This window comes from Rhinolophus ferrumequinum, chromosome 15, assembly GCF_004115265.2.
Source record: "Rhinolophus ferrumequinum isolate MPI-CBG mRhiFer1 chromosome 15, mRhiFer1_v1.p, whole genome shotgun sequence".
NCBI classification, from domain to species: domain Eukaryota; kingdom Metazoa; phylum Chordata; class Mammalia; order Chiroptera; family Rhinolophidae; genus Rhinolophus; species Rhinolophus ferrumequinum.
The window spans coordinates 34,558,443-34,580,337 of NC_046298.1; the positions used below are offsets into that span (position 1 = coordinate 34,558,443).

Here is a 21,895-nt window from a genome sequence, read left to right on the forward strand (position 1 = left end):
CATTCCCTCTGACTGGTACATTCACTTCATGGGTATCACTTAGACAAATCCTATTCATCTTCTTTTAGGCCTTCCCTGACCTACACGCCAGATTTGATTCCTTTCTTATAATCTCTAACAGCATCTTGTACTTCTTTCTCGTAATATAGTTAACAGAAAAAGTGTATAATTACTGCATGTCTGTCTCTTTGGCTCTAAAGTGTAAGCTCCGTGTGGGAAAGGGCTGTGTTCGTCTTATTTGTTGCTAAATCCCCACAGCTTAGCACATAGTTGGCACACACACACACACACACACACACAAATTGTAAACCAGCAGAAGACAGAATTCCCAGCTGAATAGGAAATACTCGTCTCCTTGGCATTGACTAGACCTGCTGAGTGTGGGAGAAGGCTTTCCCAGACAGACGAAGAATGCTGTGCCAGCTTGGCAGAGTGGTTAGCAAACAAGAGAATAAATGAATATACCAATACAATTTTTTTCCTATACAATATTTAGGTGATTAGGCAATGATCAGGGTAAAATTACGATTTTTAAGAGTACAAAATATAATCCAATTTTAATAAGCTAACATTTTGATCAAAGAAATTTCAACTCAGAACAGAGGGCCAAAGTGAAAGAAGCATACTGGTTTTGTTGATGTGTTACTCTACCAAATACGCTTCTATGTTTATCGTTGTTCATATTTAGTTGCAGTCCTTTTATTTTTATTTTTTGCAAATGTTTTAGCATGTCTTTTCTGATTCCTCGAAACAGTCTTAGGCACAAAGCTGGTCCCATGGCTTGGGCGATGAAGAAATGTTTCCTCTTTCAAAGACTATTTTTTGGACGATAAGAATTGCTAAAGAGGAAACAATCAAACCTATCGGGCGAGCGGGCTCTGTCCTCCAGCCAGCGCGCAGCTTCCTGGTTTTCAGACGCTTTCAGATCCTCCTGTGAATTGACTTAGATAAACAAAGTTGGAGAGCCATTCATTCTTTGAGATCACGTCTCTCAATCTGTTCACCTGGCAGACACCACACGGTAATCGATCATGGAAATTCAATTCGTTTCCTCCAATAACGAACCACAGTCTGCAGTGTTCACCAATGTGATATCAACACTAATCATAGTTGGGACAATTTTGCTTCCTTCGTTTTTCAAGTCCACAGTTGTCTTCATAGCCGTGAGGTCCAGGACTTCTCTCCAGGTTCCATCCGAGGGGCCCGGGCCCGTCGGAGGTCAGGCGTCAGCGGCGGGCCCCACATCCTGGGAAGCGACTCTAGTGGGCCGTTCTGGGAAACTGTCCCTGTGAGGGACGCCCCAGGACCTGGTGAAACCAAAAAAGAACTCGGTGATTCAATCATCTTAGGATATTGCGCTTTCCAAAGATAAGTGTTGCCTTCACAAAGCTACGCTTCTCCAACTTCCACAGAGCCTTTCTTACAGCTGGGGTTTACCCCTCCGGGCCGCCGGCCCACGCGAACAGCCGAGGGACCACGGGCGGCGCTGCGAGTAACCATCTGCTCCCGCCACGCCCGCCAGCCCCACCGGCCGAGGCCAACGCCTCCGCCACGTGCCCGCCTCCCGCAGCCAGGCCACCCACGATTGGCTGGCGGCGCTGCCCGTCGCGAGGGGTGGGCGAGTCGCCTGCAAGCCGGCCCTCCCATTGGTCGTGGCGGCGGCGGTAGCGCGCGCGGCCCTGGCGACTAGGGGAAGCCGGTGGCGGCGGCGGCGGAACGGGCGGAGGCTGCGGGTTTCGTAACTATTGCTCCTCCTCGCTGACTCGTGGGCTGCGAGGCCTGGGTCGGGTCGGGCCGCGCCACGCGGGGCCGCTCGGAGTGGAGGCCGCCTGGGGGCGGGCGGGCCGGAGGCTCAGGTATGGAGGCCGCGGGCTGGCGGGCGGGCTGAGGGAGGAGGAGGCCGCGGCCGCGCCGGCTGCTCGCGTGGGCGCGGGCCCGGCCCGAGGAGACCTGGCCGGGTCGGAGGCGGCCGGCTAGCCGGGAAGGCCCCGCGCGGCCCGCGGCGCGGGCGGCGGCCCCGCGCGGCGTCTGATGCAACCTGCCGGCAACACCCGGCGGGGACGCTGAGCTCATCCCTGGCCGCCGCCCAGCGCCGCGGCGCCACCCGCGGACCCCGGGCGCCCCTCTCTCGGGCGCCCCTCATCGCCGGCCCTAGACGGGATGAAAGACGAGGGGCGCCCACTCCAAACCCTGGCCCTCTGTGAAACGTGTAGTTGTGACAAGCCAGGCTCGTATTGGCCCCTGGGGATAAAGGGTGTTCCCAGAATAGCAGGAGGTGGACCATATCTTATTTTAGTATTACATGGGATGTTTTCTGACCCGCCAAAACGGCTCAGTGTGGAGTCGTCGGGAATTCTGTTCAGAAGTTAATAGAGTGATAAAGTAGCCAGGGGAACCAGTGGATGTTTTACCTACGTGACTTTACAGAAATACTATTATGCTCACTTGTGGAGCTATAGTTTGAATACCCTGCAGTTTACTGTTGAACATAGGTGAGATGAATGTGCAACAGCCACGAGTTGAATAGTAAAGAGAATGGCAGGAAATGAATTGCTTCCTTAGCTCAGTGGAGGGAACACAGTAAGGAAAATAGCCAGGAGAGGTGTCTGAGATGGAGAGGATGGATTAGCAGGTTTGAGGGGAACGGGAATCTTTTTTTTCCCCAGTAGGCTTGTATGTTTGTTTTCTTCAGAAGGTGTAACTGTTTGGTTTTCCTCTTGTCTGAGGTTTATGCTTAATCTGGCATCTTAAAATGTGTTAGTTTCAGAAAGGTTTTAACATTTGTGGGTTGCACAAAAATTGGTAGTTCTGTCTCTGAGCCTACACTCAGTTGAATCCTTATTTGAAGAGATCGTTCTTTAATTCAGATAGGCTATGTGACTCCCAAAGAAATTTTTGAAGTAAAATACGATAAACGCTTGATGTACTAAGAAACTCTGCATCTAAAAGTTCTTCATATTTAAAAGTTAACATCTGGTCAGTTATTACCACTTAAGTAATATTTGGGATAAGCTATTCTTAAAGTTGAATATTTTTGGAAGAATTTACTGTAAACAAGGTTAAATAATTATAGAATGCTAGGGAGCTGAATTTTTCAGTTTCTTGATTCCTGCTTCTGGTGGGCACACGTGGCTGATTCAGTCATTTTTAATATCTGCTGTAAAAAAAAAAAAAGTGGAAGCCTGCATTTCCCCCCACCCCCAGAATATCCTTTAAATTCTCAAGAACACATCATGACTGTCAGCAAGGTTGTCTGATCATGGAGAGGTGGTTTCATCCCTAGGGATTTAAATAGCACATGGGGAGTCCTTGGTAAAGACAAATAGGACCTCATGGGGCTGAATTTGGTCTTATGTTCTAAGATTGTCTCACCTGATCACAGTAATGGTGAATGCACGTAGCCGCAATTCCAGGTTTATTGTGTATTCTTGGGAGGGGACACTTCGTGGGTTCTTGTACTGGTAGGTACATTGATCTCCTACCTTTTTGGCTTTCCAGGCCTATCAATAAAAAAAAAGAACATGACCTACTAACAGGTGTATATTTATAAACAATGGGTGTAGACTATTTTTTGTATGTTGTAAATCAAACCAAAAGTGGATTTAAAAAAGGACATTAAAAAAAGACAAATGAACATACATTTGTTTCTCATACTTATGTACTCCCTGAAGGGATGTACCCTCTTTCATGGACCCCTATTTTGGGTCATGAAGCAAGCAGTGGTAACTAAATAGAAATACTGCTCATTTGGGTGTCTGTTGACTTTGCTTGCTTTTGACTTCACTTGTAGCACAGAGTTGTCAGATCCTGGCAACACATGTCTAAGAACTTGACATTATTAATTGGAAAACAACCGGGCAAAGTAGAAAGTGAAGGCTCTCAACTGACATGAAGCAAAGACCAGACAAGAATGAATACAGTCACTGTATAGACTGGGGACTTGAAGTAGCAAATGGAACTAACTGTGTTTTTATTTTCCTGTACACCTTTTAAGAAAGACCAAGAACTTGAGGTAGTAAGACCATGGTATCCTAATAACTCTTGATTTAATTGCAGTTGTTTTAAGAGATTTTAAAGCTAGAGAGTCTCATTTTCATAAGACATTTATAAAAATATGTTTTCTCTTAGCCTTTTGATCCTGTATTCAACAAATACTTGTTGAGCACTACAAGTATTTTGAGCACCACAGGGATATTATATACCTAGCCCTGCACCAGATTCTGGGTATGTGGAGATGAAGACAGTCTTGCCTCGAGGTTAGTCTACAGGGAGACACGCTGTAGGGCTGGTGTTGACAAAGAAATGGGGGGAACGAGCTGGACAGAAGCACAAAGAGAAAGCACGGACCATTTAGGGGACTGATAGTGGTTTAGTATTGTTAAGGTGTGAAGTGTAAGGGAGTAGGGATTGGAGAGAGGGTTAATACCTTGGATTTGATCCTGTATGTTGGAGCCAAAGAAGAATTTTCAGCAAGAGAGTGTGACACACTCAAGTTGGAGTGTTAGATTGCTCTGGAGACAGTGTCTGGAGGGATCACTGAGAAACCAGAGGAGACTAGTGCCCCTGAGAGATGATGTCAGCCTGAGGTAATTCTGTGGCATGGGGATGGAGAGGGATGGTGGATGTGAGGTTTTTTGGGGGGTGGAGTGGGGTCGGTAGAATTGTCCTGTACCAGTGATTGAACAGAACTGGAGCAAAGGAGAAACATCTATGAATATTTTGGAGTATAGACCTTCACTGAGGAAATTTGAATGAAAAATTTATTTGGGGGAACCAGGGAGGAATATTTGGTTGTGTACGTGAAAAAGAACGACAAGGGGATTAAGGAAAATTCTTTTTTTTTTTTTTTTAACTTTTTTATTTTATTTAAGTGTGTTTTTCCAGGATCAGCTCCAAGTCAAGTAGTTGTTTCAATCTCGTTGTGGAGGGCGCAGCTCACAGTGGCCCATGTGGGGATCGAACCAGCAACCTTGTTGTTAAGAGGCCCCACGCTCTAACCAACTGAGCTAACCGGCCGCCCCAAGGAAAATTCTTGACGGGTTTATTTTCCCAAATGGAACTTGAGAAAAATTTGATTTTGTTTTACATTCTAACATCTTTGTGTTCAGCGTGCTACTGATTTGAATGAGCATTACTTGAATTAGGAAAGCTGAAATTTAAAACAAGTTGCCCACGTAGTCCATCTTTCTTAAGATCTATTGTTAATCTGCAGCAGTGGCTCCCAAACTTCAGTTTCATCCGAATCTCTTGGAGGTCCTGTTAAAACAAGTTTGCTCGGCCCTATTCCTGATTTCCTAGATCTGGGGCAGCCTGAAAATTTGTACGTCTAACAAGTTCCAAATGATGATGTCACTGGGTCCAAGGACCACGCTTTGAGCACTACTGCTCTTCAGTTTTTCTATTGCTTCCTGCTTGAGTGATTCACATGGAAGGAAACAAGGCGCCACCCTGCTTCCTGTAGACTGAACTTTGTAATAAATAGTATTTGTCCGCATAGGAACCAGACTTTCATTTACAGCTGAATATCCAGATTTGAAATTAACTTATTTTTTTGCACGTGGTAGGTGCTCAAATGTTTGTGGAAGGAACAGAAGCACAAATGGCAGTGTAAACTGTAAAATGGGTAACTTTTAGAGGCAGCTGTTTGCTCAGTGTAAAAATAAAATTGATAATCTGTTTGGACTTAACGTCTTTCAGACCACTTAGTTCTCCGACTCTTTTTACTTGGTTCATTTTCCTTAATGACTATCTCTTCACTTTATCTTGGCTTCTCTTTGGTTGAAGAGCTTTTTAAAAAAAAATTTTGGAGTTTTTTAAATTATCTCCACGTTTCCCTTTCTTACTATTTACCAGTTTGACGATTCTTTGTTTTTCAAGACAAAGGGCTCATTTTCAAAACCTCGCCTACTATGTTCAGCCTAGTACCTTGGCAGGATGGGTCAGACTGACATAAAAGAGCCCTACCCTATCTTTGGGTACAAAAATGGGCATGAACATCACTGAGTTTGGAGTTTCACAAGAGTTTTTAGTTACTGTATGAAGTTCATGCTATATTGTCAGAGTTGGAAGGCATTTTACCATTCTACATCCCCCATTTGCAGAGGGGGAAATCGAGGCTCACAGAAAGGAAGGGATTTGTCCAAAGTGAAACAGAGAGCCAGAGCCAAGACAAGGATTGACCTGTTTCCTAGTTTGTACTTTAGATCACTGTTATCGCTGAGTTAACTATAATAGAGATTCGCTTTAAAGACTAAATGTATAATTGGTATATGAAAAATAAAAAAGATAAATAAGATAACATGATTGTAATTGTTAAGAGGATCCCAGAAGAGGTGTTAAATTAAACGAGTTCTTAAAAATTGAGTAAAACATTTAAGTTCCCTTTACACCAAATAGGTAAGCAATAGTGCAGACGGTTCGTGGTAAAGGTGGCTCAAATTAATACTCAACTGCCAGTTAACTGGGTGAAAAAATAGACAATAAATTATCAGGAAATTGTGAAGTGTCCATTGCTGAGGGTAGATTTGGAGTATATATCCATCGTGGCTTGGAAGGAAGCTTTCTGTCTTGCCATAGTACTGGAGTGAGAACAGATGACCCATTAGCTCAGGACTGCCTGCATGGCTTTAAAAGCACTGGAAAGTAATGCTATATGGACTTTTTAAAAGCAAAGATTTAAAAAAGCAGGCAAATAGTGTTTATACAGAAATGCCTGGCTAAAGATTTGGGTGAAGCTACTGGTGTTTACTAACAGCTTTTCTTAGCTGTGACGAGCTCATTGAGGCATTTCATAATTGTGGCTCCAGGTTGTTTTCCATGATGTAGTTTTAGTAGTTTTGTGAAAAGAGAACAGAATAGTTTTATGGTTCATAACACTGCTTTCTAAAGTTTTAAGAGTGCTGTGACTTCTTGGTAGACACGGTTCTCTCAGCTTAGTAGTCAATTTGCCTTGGGATGGCTTTATGATGATAGGATCGGTATGGCTTTGACACATCTTGAGGCAGTTGTAGTGCCCTAGCTGGTTTATAGTAAGGCAAGTGTGACTCGTTTCTGAAACTGCCTTCATTTCTGCAGGCCGCATTGCCGTCACATGTCCTCTGAGCGCCTTCAGCAGCATGAAGTGGGGGCCGGCTCTGCAGCTGCCCGCTCAGTCTAGCCCCAGTCCCGGTACTTGCACTCCCTTGGATGCATCATTAGGGCTTCTGTTTCTTTCCTCGTGGTTTTAGGTTGGCGGCATAGCTGTGTTTTTGAATTGTGTCAAGAAGAAAAAAACACTATTAGAAGCATGGTGAGATGGGAAAGCAAATTGGGTGCCTTCAGCAATCCTAAAACTGTGATCCAAGGAGCTAACTTAGGAAATTTCTGTAAACTATCATTTGAGGTCATTGAAAAAATAAAAACAAGTGAAAATACCTTTTCAAAATATCCCATAAAGATTTGCTCTGGGAGAAAATTTTGGCAAATCCTTGATGACTCACTCGCTGCATATGGGAGTAAGGAACCATGTGGCCATCACAGCGTTCCTGATAAATACTGGGCGCTGGGCTCCCCTACAGCAGGATTCTGTTTGACTTGAATCAACAATTGAAACTTAGCCCCCTTTCACTGCAGGTGTCTATTCTATCATAATTGAACTCAACTTTTCCATGTTTAACCCAAACATCTCAAATTTCTCTGGCAGATTGCCAAGTGCTCTTAGTTCATATGTGCTACCTAATTAGTGGTATTCTTTTGTTTTCCCTCCCATTTTTGAAAACAATCACAGATGGGCAGTACCCTCAGGGGTTCAGGTGGGCTGAATTTGGCCCGGTGGTGCTTCTGTACTAACCTACCTGTCTCGATTAAATGATTTAGACTTCTGAGACACTGCAACGGTTGGCAGTTGCCGTAGACTTTTCTCAGCATAATCAATCAATGTTGGTCTGCCATTAAGTACATGCAAGTTTAATCTCATTTGATCTTGTCATTTCAAATATTTTAATGCAATTTATTCCTTAACTAGGTATATGTGAAGATTTCTTGGCAGTGTAGAGTGGAAACCATTGATCACCTTGCCCTCATTTCTGCCTATTCTGTTGGCAAGGGAGAGTGCCCAAATGAGCAAGATATCACAGCAGAACAGTACTCCTGGAGTGAATGGAATAAGTGTTATTCATACTCCGGCTCATGCCAGCGGCTTACAGCAAGTTCCTCAGCTGGTGCCCGCTGGCCCTGGGGGAGGAGGCAAGGCTGTACCTCCAAGCAAGCAAAGCAAAAAGAGTTCTCCCATGGATCGAAACAGTGATGAGTATCGTCAGCGCAGAGAGAGGAACAACATGGCTGTGAAAAAGAGTCGGTTGAAAAGCAAGCAGAAAGCACAGGATACACTGCAGAGAGTGAATCAGCTCAAGGAAGAGAATGAACGGTTGGAAGCAAAAATTAAATTACTGACTAAGGAATTGAGCGTACTGAAAGATTTGTTCCTTGAGCATGCACACAACCTTGCAGACAACGTGCAACCCAGTAGCACTGAAAATATGACAAATTCTGATAATGCAGGACAGTAGACCTCACCCCTTCCAAACTTCACAACTTGTGGCTTGAACGTTGAAGGTGTGACTGCACCATTCATATCAATGGCTGACCACTGTCTTGTTCCTTTATTCAAAGATCCATTGAAGATTGTTTTCTAGGATCAGCACTGAAGAGTTGATTATCTAAAAATATTAGCCATGTAATTCGAGTATCTGGTTTTAAATGATACGGATTTTTGTGGGGATAAAGAAACAAATTTTTAAGGTATATGGTAAAAAAAAAAAAAAAAAAAAAAAAAAAAAAAAAAGCCCTGGACCTTGATGTTCTTAATAAATCTTGACTTCCTAAGAAATGCTTTTTTAGGTTGGCAAAAGGAATGGGGAACTGGTAGGGCATGCCGAAGGTTCTTGGTTGGTTTTAATGGATATGGTTAGTTGAATTAAGAAAAGTTGAATGCCATCTGTTAATCTGTAATTTTATTCTAAGTTTAAGTAGTACAAATCCTTAGGCTGTAGAAACCAATTACTTTGTAATTTGGAGTGATTTTATGTATAGCATAAACCTTGGTTTAGAATAATTAGTACTGTTTCCTCCAACAAGTACAAGGTTTTGAATAGTGATGTCAGGTTAAATAAAGAAACACCATTGCATTTTAAAGGGAGTATGGTTTAAAAATATAAATAACAATTGGTTTAAAAATATAAATAACATTTAGTAAGCAAATGGGTTTTTAAAAAAAATAAAAGTAAAGCATATTGGAATTATACTTTTGGGATACCTTTGGGTATTTGATTGGCATTTTTTTGTATCCTAAACAACACTCCAAAACAACCCAATAGTTTAGAGAAACCTGTGTTACCAAAATTTTAGTTTCTGCAGATGCTAGAAAGTAAGCATCTTTTTTTAAATACTATTTTGACAGCCAAGTTAGTAAACAAAATATCTTAACAGTTTGATCACACAAGCTACTGATTAGGATTTGGAATATTAATTCAGCATGTAGTTTCTCCTGGGTTCAGATACCATCAATGGGGCCATGATTTTCAAAGGCAAAAATTTCTTGTGAAGGATCATTTGGTATTTGATCTTGACCAACTGATTATTAGAAAAATGCATCATCAACTCCATGCCATCTCCCAAAATAATAGTCTAAGAAAACTTGAAAGTGTAAGGTTTAACCTTTAATTTATTTTGCTTAAATGCATCTTTTTATATTTTTGTGGGCTGTTCTTCTAGACTTTTTGTACCACTACTTCTGTTTAGTTATTTTATGCTCTTATGTCCCATAAATTATTTTAGAAAGAAAATAGTCATAAAACTCAGGATATTGACATTTTTGTTGAGAATAAAAAATGGCAAGCACTAAAGTTGAGATTCTCTAGTCTGGTTTATATCAATGTTGGTAGTTTTGATTGTCCTTGACTTTTTTTTTTTTAAAGCACAATTCTAGCTCAAATTTGTTGGCTTTGTAGGGTTGGGTTTTTTGTTTGTTTTTTTCTTTGGTGCCTGGTCTGGTGACAAGAAACAGAGTCATGTCTGATTAAAAAGTTTGTGTTACCAGGTATCGTATTGAACATGGTCATTTTTGGCCCCTTGGCTGTTTCATGGTAGGACTGGGGCAGTGTAACTAGCATGTAACTCAAGTTGCACCCTTGGGTTGGTAGAAGAGTGCTGTCTGCTCTTCTGGGCAGAAGACATCACAGTTCCCTGAAACTCGCCAAAGCCATTATTAAGGCCATGGGTGCGCCAGGAGCCCCTTCTGCAAGTAACAGGAGCCCAGTGTAATTTTCCATGAGTCGCTGTCCCAGGAGGTAGAGTTTCCGGGCAGGATTTCCTGCCCATTCTCAGGAATTTTTTTCGCTTTCCCTTTCCCGAATCCCAAGATATAAACTGTTTTCTGTTCTCCACGATGAATCGTTTCCACAGTGACAGCCGATACTACCAACCACCTGGGTTCAAGGAGCCGATTTTCCCGATTTCCCGACCAACTTTTCTCGGGATTCGGGAATGGAAAAGCGAAAAAATTCACGAGAACGGGTGGGAATTCCCACCCGAAAACCCTAGCGAGAAATAGGAAAAATGTCTAAGAGATACATTGTGAGTAGTACGTTTATTTCCCATTGTGGGTATTACTGGGTTCAAGGAGGCGATTTCCCCTTTTTCCCGACCAACTTTTCTTGGGACTCGGGAAGAGGAAAGCGAAAAAAATTCACGAGAACGGGCGGGAATAACCCTACCAGGAGGGTTAACTCACTATAGAGCCAGGAGATAGGTAGGGGTTTCTATTAGGGTCCAACAGCAGTTTACTTTGGTTGGAGTATCAATCTGCTAGTAATGGATGTTTTGAATAACTAGGAGAGCCCCACAGATCCTGCTGAATCTTTACTAGCTGATCAATGTTATATAATTCACCTGTTTGGAGATGCATTTAGGTCACTTGAATCTTTATAATAAATAGGTGCTACAGACATTTTAATTTTATTTACTAAAAAATATCTTTCAGAAATTGATGTCTCCATGGAATTCATGGTTACCAGTTACATGAATTGACCTAACTATCTTAGAAAAAAAGCTTTCGGGAAATCATCAGGAATGTGTACTCCATAGTTCAAATCAGAACGTAAAATTGGAACTTTAGGAACATAGATTCAAGTTTTCTTGTTACCTATGCAAATCAAAACATTAGCACAAGCAGTCCTTTATGCACAGAAAAAAAGGCTAACCATTGTCTTGACTGTCTTATTGAAGTGTTTGGGATTGAAAGTTTTTAGTTTGATAAATTTATCAATATAAAACTAAGGGAAATCAAATATGGGGAGTGGGTAAGTTCAGAGCTTTGGAAATTGTGAGATGACTTTTGTAATTTTTGTTTTGTAGGTTATGTATGAACCATTAGGATTTGATCTGCCTTTGTTGGCAGGTCCAGTGGCTTAGGCATTAGGCTTTAGTATATAAATTTCTAGCTGGATCCAAGTATCCCGGGATGGGTGCTTTCTGACTGGTCTTGGCTGCAGGTGGTGACATCCAGAGCAGCATTTCCTGGTGTCTGGCTCCTTTCAGTTACCGGGATGTGAGTTCAGAAACTCTGGATTTACCAAGAAGTAGCAAGATTTTAATAAAATATGACCAGAACACGGTCACATGACCACTCATGAGTGTGAAATTCTCAAATTTACCTAAAAAAGTAGAAGTATGTACAATTTAATACTTGATAATAAAGGGAATCGTAGCAACTTTTGATGTTTCTTAATCCCCATTAGAGGGCTTGAAACTTTGTACCTGTACAACCCAGTTAGCACTGAGTGCTTTTTGATGCCTTAGAAATAGGAAAACAATTTTGTTTCACAAAAGCTAGGAAAGAGAAAGTCCATTCTACACCTGTTAGTCCTGCCTCTCAGGAAAAAGTACTTGTTCTTTTTGTTTCTGGCTTTCCTCAGTTTGTGAGATTACTCTATTTTTTTTTAAATATAATTTTATTTCTTTCAGTGAATTTGAAATAAAAAAAAAAACACAAAAAGACCTTTGGAATAATGGCTGTATTTCCTTGTGGGTTTCTTTATGTTAGATACCAAGAAAGTAGTCCAAATGGTAAGCAGCTCCGGAGAGCAGGCAGATGCCCTGCTGTCTTCTGTCCAAGCCCAGGGCAGGAGTCGGGTGGGTGAGGGTGCGGGGACCAACGGGTTCTTCTGTCCAAGTCTAGATGTCCTTTAATGGATAGAAACAGTTTTCTCCGAATATAGAGTGCCTCTATATTCTTGGTCACCTGGTCTGATCTAAAAAAGTTTATTAGAACAGAGGAAGCAGTGATTGGTGTTCTCGCTTACACATCTGGGGTCTCAGTGGTTTCATTTACTGGGTGGCGGAAAATTAGTTCTTAAGACCACAGTGCCAAAGTAAGGCGTTTCCCTCAACAACACGATTATGGTATGTATATAGTCTTCATTTACATGAAGACAAGCGTATAGAAAGAAATTCATCAATACTGAGTCCAAGGAGCTGATTTGAGTGTTTGAAGGGAAGATATCATTTAGATACTTTTCTTCTGTGATCCTTCAGTTAGGTTCATGTCTTGAGAAATGTCTACTCGTTACATCTTAATGAAAATTGTAAAATTATTTCTATGGGTGGCGTCCCGTTTCTTTTTATCAGTGTTGTCATTTTGAGTCCAATAACTTGTCTTAGGGCATTTTATAGACATGATTTGTGAAGGTGCCAGCTTTTTAAAATAAAAACACTTCTTCGCCTCCTGCTCTTTCACTGCCTGTGAGTATCTGAGTTCCTGTGTGGTTTACACGTACTCAGAGAACTGAATATTCCTTTCCTGCAACATGCCCACTTGCAGAGCTCTCGGCCTGAAAGGCATGCAGAGCTGTCTAGAGAATTTGGGGTTGTGGAACCGGGCTTGAGGATGGGGTTGTCAGTGAGTCAGTCACACGTTAAACACTTACAGCCCGAATACCTGCGTCTGGCCATTCCCTTTGAAGCACCTGTTAGAGCCAGATGCCTTTCCACGTCACCACTTTTCAGTTCTGCCTCCTCAGTGTCCCTTGTACCTACTTGCCTTCCCGCTCCCACCCCTGCAGAGCCACTGTCCTCTCTGCCTGGACTTGGTCTCCCTAGACCATGGCAAGCTCTCCAGAACCTTCAGTTGTTGCCCATTGCACAGAGGGGGCGAACCAGCCTTGTGGTGTGGCTCCATTTGATCTCGCCCACGTGATTTCTTCCATTCTCTCACATCACTTCGCTTTGGCGTCAGGGCTTTGCCATGCTTTTTACTCCAGGGCTGCCTTAGGACCACAGTGCCTTACGTCTGGAATGCGTCATCTCTTGCTTTTCATTTTTAACCCTTCCTGTCCACCCCCGGCTTCCTAGACAAGGTGAGTTCTGTTACCTTCCTTCATGGCACTTGTTTCTGATGATATATTTGTACATGTTTAAAATGAAGCCTCTCAAGACTGCAGGCTTTGAAAGCAGGGAGTGTGCTTTTATCAGACCTTGGTGCACACGAGATGGTCAGTCATTGAACGAATCTATAGGCCCTTCCAGGGTTTTGGAATGGCTTTTAGCGCTGTACAGCTTTCTGGAAGGGTCTCTAATATATTTCTGAAGTTGTACAGATTTCTATAGTGGTTGTAGATGTAGCAGGTGGCTGCCTCTGAATGGGGGCTACCGCAGGTGGCTGCTGCTGGCCACCTCTGACCTGCACCTTCAAGGAAAGCCCTTGGACTTACCAACCTGGGCTAAAGCAGTCACACCTACATTCCCAGTGTCCCTCCTGGACGGAGCATGGAATTACTGAAATTTCTCCTTGTTCTCCTTTGTGTACATGCTTGATTATCAGAAAACATTTATGTGAAGTGGGCAGTTTTGGTATGAAATGTCTGGAGAAAAGATGTATGATACATTCAGCTATGTTTGTTAATTAACAGAACTACACGGTTCATTTAGAGTTTCAACCTAACTTGAACTTGTTTTATCCTGGGGGTGGGGAAAATGGAAACCCTGGACCAGGGCTGTCCAAACCTTTTTCAACGGTTTTCACCAAGGGCCCTATGCGGTAAAATTCACAGACAGCCGGGCCTCTCACTCGAGGTGAAGGACGTATTGCCTCACCTGGTTTATTTAAGTAAACGAAATATATGTTTGGAATTTGCTGCGGGCCAATAAAAAATGGATCGCGGGCTGCAGTTGGCCCGCGGGCTGCAGTTTGGACAGCCCTGCTCTAGACACTAGAATGTGTCTTATCACAGACGCAGCTGGGGTAGAGAAATATCGGGCGAGCTCTAAACTCCTGCCACAAAGGCAGTCATTCCTTAAACTGCTCGATGTCAGGAATCACTTAGGGAATATGTCTGCACCCGCAGAAAGCCTTAACTGGATGTTACAAGTCTAAGAAACAAATAAGGTAAATGGTGACTTGGAACTGAGATTGTTTTATTTTAATATGGCCACATTACAAGCAAGCACTTTTGTGCTATTGCCATAGGAAGAAATCAGTTTGTACTAAACTCTTCAATGACTTCTCAAAACGTCTCTGGCTTGGGCTACAGAGTTTTCTACCACATCATGGTTTCTTTTCTACCACATCATGGTTACCTGGTATCTTTTCTCACTTGCCCTTCACCTTGGCTCAAACTCCTGCAGGAGAGCTCTGTGAGGAGACAAACCTGGAACGGTGCACAGTTCTGGAAGCCGGTTACAGGGGCTGGGGCTGTTCTGGGGGCCCTTGGGAGAACTGGCCAAGCAGGTAAGCACAGGTGCTATGCCACTGGCAGGGACCAGGCCCCTGGCTCCAGATCACTCGTGGCCTCCGGGTGGAATTTGGTCGGTGGGCTTATACTTAGGGAAGACAGATGGAAGGAAGGAGAAAGCTCACCTTCCTGTCAGGGTGCTGCTTCTCAGATGCGGGCTTTGCTAGCATGTCGAGCATGAAAAGGAAATCAAAGACAAGGAATCTGCAAATCTCACGTTTTAAATAAAGTGTGCCTTAAATGCTACATCATTCTGCCCCCTTCAGAAATCTAGCTTGGAGGCAGTAACCACATCAAAAAAGCCTCGTATTCACCTTTCAGCCTATGCAAAGGCCTGGTGTGTGTGGGCTAGCGCCCAATGTGCTTGACCTGAGCCCCAGGCTCTGTGTGGGTCAGTGACGAGGGTGCAGCACTGAGGGCCGTGCACAAAGGACCGTTTTAGGAAACTTTTATTGCAAATTCCGTTTTGTGTTTTGATTTTAGAGACAGAACGCTGGAAATCTTCCTTTCCGGAACAGAAGAATACAAATGACAGCAAGACACATTTTAGTGGCTACTAAAGAACAGGATTATTGCAATTAGCATTTTAAAAGCCACCGTCATTTAAGCTTCATAATAAGAGATTAAGATGTGATTTTGCAGAAAGTTAATAAAAGTTTCTCCCCCTAGGACCCGGCATTATTTGGTGTGATCAAACGTCAATGCTGGCATGTGATTTCTGAGCACCATCTCTTACTGCTGGGCAGCCAGTCATCAGGCTGCCTGTTGTGATGACAGGTTGCAAGGCCAGGTCCTCAGTCCTGGCGGGCTCTACTTTGGGCCAGAGAAGGGAGTAAAGGCCTCGTCCGAGCCTGCCATGCACGCTTCGATTTCCTCCACTGTGCGGGGCACACAGGTCAGCAGCTCCATGCCACTGTCGGTCACCACGACGTCCTCCTCTATGCGGACCTGGGTTAGACCAACAGACTCAGTATGTCTGGGCTGGCTTCATGCGCTAGATGGGCCGGACCCAACAGCTCCGGGCTGCCCCCCGCTGAGTGGGAGGAGCCCTTTCTGAGGACTGGTCAGTCCTGCCCATGGGGGAAGGGGCTGGCCTCAAGGCAACGGCTGAGAGGAGGGCTCGTCCCATGGGGCCATCTGCTCATGCCATCTGCCCACCCTGGCCTTGCCCCTTGCACCTTGCCAGGTGGATGGGAGCCCCTGGAGTGGGGCTAGAATCTATGTAGAATCTATGTCTCTCTTGTTGGGGGATGAGGCACCTGTCTGGTGACAGACCACGAGAAAGGGCAGGCCAGGTCCTTCTTAAACGAGGAAGTCAAGGCTCCTGCCCCAGGACAAAGAGGTGACAGGCAGCAGTGGGTGGGGACTGTTCTGGGAGCAAGGACACAGGGCCCATCAGGACTCACCCCACCAAATCCACGATAGCTCTGCAGGACCTCGCAGTTAAAGAAGCAGGCGCGGGCCGGGTCAGCCAGGGCCTCGTCCAGGAGGTGGTCGATGAAGTAAATGCCCGGCTCCACGGTGAGCACCATGCCTGGCTCCAGGTGCCGTGCAGTGCGCAGGCTTCGCAGGCCGGGTTCGTCAATGCGCTCCACGCCCTGTGGGGAGAAGACCGGTGAGGAGAACCCCACTGGTGGCTCCCAGGCTGGTGTGGAACCAAGGAGCCTGTTAGCTCCAGCCCAGGGCCACTGAGGCAGCAGGAGACAGATGGGCACAAAGGAACACCCAAGCGAAGCCCTCGTCTGCCCACGCAGGCGTCCACGTGTGAGGGCTGGCTCCAGCCCTGTGGGGTCTCCCTGCAGCTGCAGGGAAGGCTTTGTGACCATGGGGGTCTCCAGCTCACACTCACCCCTGCTGTGCTATGCCACAGACACTTCAGAGAACACCATCTATTCTGATTTTAGTGTCCTTGCCCCATTACCCCCAGAACTGCCTGCGGGAGCCCTGTGGACGCCACATGCACACACGCAGGGCACGCTGCCCACGGGGCTGGTGGGGAGTCCAGCGGCCCTCACCTGGGCCCTCTCCCCGCCAGGCGAACGGTAGAAGCCAGTGCTGTGAAGCCAAAAAAGCTCTTAAGGAGGCTGCAAGGCTGCCTGGCCTGCATCTGTCCTAGGCAGCTCAAGTGGAAACCGGCCCCAGAAGTGCTGTGCCTGGCTCCCCCGGGCCAAGTCCCAGGTTTTCCATGTGGGCTTCCAGGGGGAGGGACAGGTGCTGTCATCAGGATGGGCCTGCCAGCTCTGGCGTGTAGGCACACACATGCACACACACACCATGTGCATGGCGCTTGCCCACACTCGGCCCTCCAGCTGCGCCCTGGGCAGCAGCTCCCAGCCCCTGAGGAGTGAGCGGCAGAGGCAGCTGCTCCCTGCAGAGGACTCTCTGCCCTCACATGCACACCCAGCCTGGGCCTGTCCACTCACACGGGCACCGCCGACAGGGTTTCCCGGGCTGTGAAGGCAGGGGGTACCTAGGACACTTGCAGAAATTTCCCTGCCTTCCCCAGGTCCCTGAGGTATGCATCTGGCCCTCGGGCCAAGGCCTGTGAGCGAGTGGGCAGCAAGCAAGCTTTCTGGTCAGGCTCTGAGCTTGCCCTGCCCCGCTCACAACAATCCCCTGCAAGCCCAGCTGCTGGAGACGGAGCTGTCATTTCTGACTGTTTGGGGGCCAAGAACATCAGACTTCAATTAGTGGTTCATGTAAGGTAACCAGAAACAGGCTGGCTCAGCCTCCACGGCTGGGCACAGTGGGGAAGGCTGTGACCGAGATTCCGTGAGGGCGGGGACAGCGGGGCACACATAGACACTGGCGTCCACAGCTCCTCTGACCTGGCGTGAGCCGGGCTCGGACAGAGGCGATGAGGGGACAGCAAGGCACCGTGACGCCTGTGGGTTATGCTCCGGGCACAGACGCTGTCTGGTGTGGTGCCCAGCCCCACACACATTTGCCTGGAGGGGATGAGGCAGGGGACCAGGAAAGGCCCCGTGGAGAACGGCAATCTCTGTGTGAGAGGGCCAGGTGCTTGTGGGGTGGGGCAGGGGCCTGCCTCCTGCCCAGAAGCTGTTTGTCAGCGCTGGTCGTTCAGAGCCTCTGCTGCAGACTTTTCTGCTCCTGCCATCTGAAGTCTGTGCCTGCCCTGGGCACCCCCGGCCCTTCCCTTACTGTCATGCTAACCCCTAAGTGCCTGTCCCCTTCTCTCATTCCCAGCTCGTCAACGGCCAGGGGCCTGGTGGAGGCAGAGACCTGACATGGTCATGTCCCCCGTTCTCGCTCAGTTGCTATGGGCCCCGCTGTGGGCAGTTTTGCTCAAGCTTGCACAGACAAGCTTCCAGAAAATTTCAGGTAAGGAGAGGGGAGAATGACAGGGATCTCCAGGGGCATAGAAGGATGTGCCTGCCCCAGTCCCCTGCCCACTGCCCGTTCAGAGCATTCGCTCTCAGGAGTCGGCCCTGGGGGGCCCACCGAGAACGGCCAGAGCAGGGCAGGGAGAAGCGGCCTGGGCCGAGTGCAGAGCAGATCCCAGGAAAGAGAGAGGCTGGGCCCAAGCCCCTCTGGCCAAGGGACTCCGGCCTTGATGGGGGTAGAGTGCCGGCCTGTGCCGGGTCCACGCTGGCTCCTGCCTGGGCAGAGGGCTTCACAGGGCCTCTACTTTTACTGAGCTCTGAGCAGAGGAGACCCAGATGTGTCTGTAGGTCTGAAATAAAACAAATGACTTTTATAGGAAAAGCCATATTTTTTTCCACAATGTTTATCTGTCAGAAGAATAGACTCTGAGCACAAAGGGCTGCTTACTGGAAAAGATGAAAACAGTTTGCTGCCAATTTTCTCTGGTGGAAAAAAAGTGCTCTGGCGACTAATGAATAACGAACCTCAGTTAACAATGTCTGGAAGGCCCTGCTCTTGGCTTCCTGCACACAATGTGATGGATAGAAATTAGGAAATTAAAACTGATTTTGTTTCTCCAAATTTAACTGTTTACACTTGAGGAAAAAATAATTGAATAATAATGCTTCTCTTGAGCAATTCGCCCCCCCTCCCCCCCAAATCGTCCTTAGTGCTTTCAAAATACCCTGCAGCCAACAGGCCGAGCCTAGTCTTGGCTAACTGGCTGCTGGGCCCCAGGGCGTGCGGTGATTGCACAATCACCCCCTGCACCGTGGGCACCAGGCCAGGCAGCAGGGACGGCTTCACCCCCACCCACCGGGGCCTGGAGAGGCTGCAGCCACCTGCTGGGCAGGGCCTCCCGAAGGCCCTCTGGGTGGTCCTTTCAAGGAGCAGTTCGTAGGAGGTGGAGGGGAAAGCCTGGTATGGAGATGCCCACACGAGCCTCTCCCCCTTGCCAAGGAGATGAGGAGGCCATGGGGGCGTGCTGGCCTCGGGGCCTGGGGGCCAGGGGGTGTAGCAGGGAGGGGCCGGGGTTCTGCCGCTAGGCTTGTGAGGGCAACGAGCTCAGCTCGTCCCAGGAGGGACCAGAGCCAGCCATCAGCTGGTGGAGCCTCGTCACCCGTCTGCAGGAGGCCAGAGGCAGGAGGACATGATGCATGCCCTGCCAGCCCTCTCCCTAAGACGCAGCCTCTGGCCTCCCACTGTCCTGCAGGGACCCCAGGCCCTGCACACTGACCACCTACCAGCCTTCAGGGAAGGTGCCACGCACAGCACACAGCCAGGGCTCACTGGCAGAGTGCACCCATCTCGCGTGGAGGCGGCACGCTCACAGAAACACTCCTGCCTTCACCAGGGCCCTTGGGGGTGGGGGGCACTGTGGCAGCAGCCTGGACCAACCAATGGATGAAAAGGGAGGGGGGGCTTTGCTGGCGCTGCATTCCTCCCCACCCTGCCTGTCCCACTGCAGCCCACCCTTGGGAGGGCCGGGCTTGCGACTGCTCACACCGGGCTGTCCACACTGACCTCGGGGTAGCCTCCCACGTCGTGCACGTCAATGCCCAGGAAGTGGCCGAGCCCGTGAGGCATGAACACGGCTCCCAAGTGGGCCTGGAGCATGGCGTCGACACTGCCGCTCAGGATACCAATGTGGGCCAGCTCTTCCAGGTGGATGCGGTCTGCCAGGCGGTGCATGTCAGGCCACCAAACACCTGTGGCTCAAAAGGAGGCTGCAGTGAGCTGAGGTGGGAGGGCCTGAAGTAAGGGACATGGGTGATGTGGCCGGGGGTGGCCCTCCATGCCAGGCTTTCCAGACCACAGCTCTGGGTCTTGAGCCCCTTCCTTTCTTTTCGCTGTGTCCTCAGGGTTAGGTTCCTGTCACCCATAGCCAGGGGCCCAGCCCAGGTCTGCTTCCGGCCTATGCTGTGTCTGCCCCCGGCCAGTGTGTGCTTCTGGGGCCATGGGAGACCAGCCAGGTCCCTGGGCATCAGGTAAATGTCCCCAACAGTGGATGTGAGGTGGCCTCAAAGAGCCCCAGACAAGGCTCAAGTCCAAACGCTAAGAGCCTCAGGCTGTGGGGCCAGGGAGGCACCCCTGCACAAATCCAAGTGGGGATGAATCACCTGGGAGCCACTGTAGGGAGCAAAGGTTTCTGGGGTGAAGGTACAGCTGACACAGCATCACAGGCTGGCTGGTAGGGGTCTGTGGCCCCGCCTGCTATAAGCTGTAGGTGACGGTCTCCATGGCAGCCCAAACGTTCAAGCCCCAGGCTTCTAATCAAATTCATCTTTGCCCCATATTTCTGGGGCAAAGGTCACCGTGGAGAGTGTTCCCAGGCAGAGTTTTGGGGTAGGTAGGCTCTACAGGGCTGAGGAGCTCAGTCTTGCCTGGCTCCTGGGAGGCCCTTGGAGGCTGCAGCCTAGGACTCTTGGACAGCTGTCCTCAAAGAGCCTCGGCCATCCCCAGGGCACAGCAGCCCAGCTCATGGGCTCCCCGGAGTCCCACATTCAGCCTTGCTCAAGGGCACTGGGCGCTCTGCCTAAGTACTAAATAGGGGCCTAGGCCACTGAAGCTCCTCCGTCTCACCCCATGAGGGCTGAGTTTGGGGAAGGCCACGTGCCTGCCAAGGCCACTGACACCAGGACACACAGGGCCAGGTGGACAGGGTGGGGGCCCCTATACTGTGCTCTGGCCAGAGAGAGTAGCCACCACTGGTCCCTGCGGCCCCCTCCATGTGGGTAGCAACCCTGGCTCCCAAGGGGCCTCCAGACCCTACCCTGCCCTCTACATCCATCACTGACCGCTGCTGCTAGAGGAGAGCACTGGATTCTGCACTGTGAGGGGCCTCGCTGGGCCCTGCGCTGGCCAGGGCTGGGCCACCAGGGTCTGGGCTCAGGGCTCTGAACTTCTACGGCTGGCACAGGGCAGACAATGAGCTGAAGAGGTAATGAGAGAGGACAGCCCACCCTGGGATACAGGCCATCACCTCTCAGGCACTCGAGTTGGGCACCAGTCCCCCAGGTGGGGGCCCCTTCCCTGCCAGACACAGACACCCCACAGTTGGGGTCTTGGGGTAAGCTGGAGGCACAAGACTGATCCAATCAACGTCTTGTGTCCCCAGGATCCAGGCTCTGAGCAGGGGGGTGGGGCTGCACCCTGGCCAGTTCACCGGGCGGTGGCTGGGCCGTGGGAAGTCCATGGTGGAGGACGCCCAGGCCTGTCCCTAGAGACAGAGCAGCTCCTTGGAGTCCAGCCTGGTTCTACCTGCCTCAGCCCACAAGGCGCTGAGGTTGTGCTGGCGTCCTGGGGTCTAGAGTCTGTCTACAACCACAGCAGCATGGAGGGAGAGCCCACTCTGCACCCCTGAGGGTGGAGCCAGAGTGGGGGGCATCCTGCAATGGAGTCCTGGGGAATTAGATCCCAGCTGATCTGCTCCCACTGTGTCCCACGCAAGCCTTTACCTCTGTGAGCCTGAGGCCTCCTGTGTCAAATTAGACTTACAATGGGGCCCTAGAGAGCTGGCTGCAGAGGCTCTGGTATCTACTGGGGGGCTGGGTCCATATCCCCCCACACCCCCAAACTGCCATTAGCCACTATTCACCCAAGTGATGTAGAACATAAAGTGATCAGTCCACTTTATGTTCACTGCCTTCCTGGGGAATAAGCGGAGCCTGTCTCAGCCTCAGGCCACTGCTCTTCTCTAAAATCGACCAACCCCACCCTCCTCACCCTCCCCAGGTCAGGCTACC

At 48.2% G+C, this 21,895-nt stretch overlaps 2 protein-coding genes across 2 annotated transcripts in view; one reads left to right on the top strand and one right to left on the bottom strand.

The window, feature by feature from the left end:
* Positions 1-1,658: 1,658 nt before the first annotated feature.
* On the top strand, positions 1,659-10,469 carry CEBPG (CCAAT enhancer binding protein gamma). The gene is made up of 2 exons (XM_033128992.1): positions 1,659-1,856; positions 8,003-10,469. Exon 2 carries the CDS (start codon positions 8,097-8,099, stop codon positions 8,544-8,546), a length of 450 nt encoding a protein of 149 aa, XP_032984883.1. The 5' UTR covers positions 1,659-1,856; positions 8,003-8,096; the 3' UTR covers positions 8,547-10,469.
* A 4,727-nt stretch (positions 10,470-15,196) lies between these two features.
* Positions 15,197-21,895, bottom strand: part of PEPD (peptidase D) — a 109,522-nt gene continuing 102,823 nt past the window's right edge. Inside the window, exons 13-15 of the mRNA XM_033127282.1 lie at positions 19,674-19,858; positions 16,172-16,363; positions 15,197-15,713 (exon numbers count right to left, since the gene is read on the bottom strand). Coding sequence (XP_032983173.1) covers positions 15,576-15,713; positions 16,172-16,363; positions 19,674-19,858 — 515 coding nt within the window. The 3' untranslated portion in view covers positions 15,197-15,575. The remainder of the gene's footprint in view (positions 15,714-16,171; positions 16,364-19,673; positions 19,859-21,895) is intronic.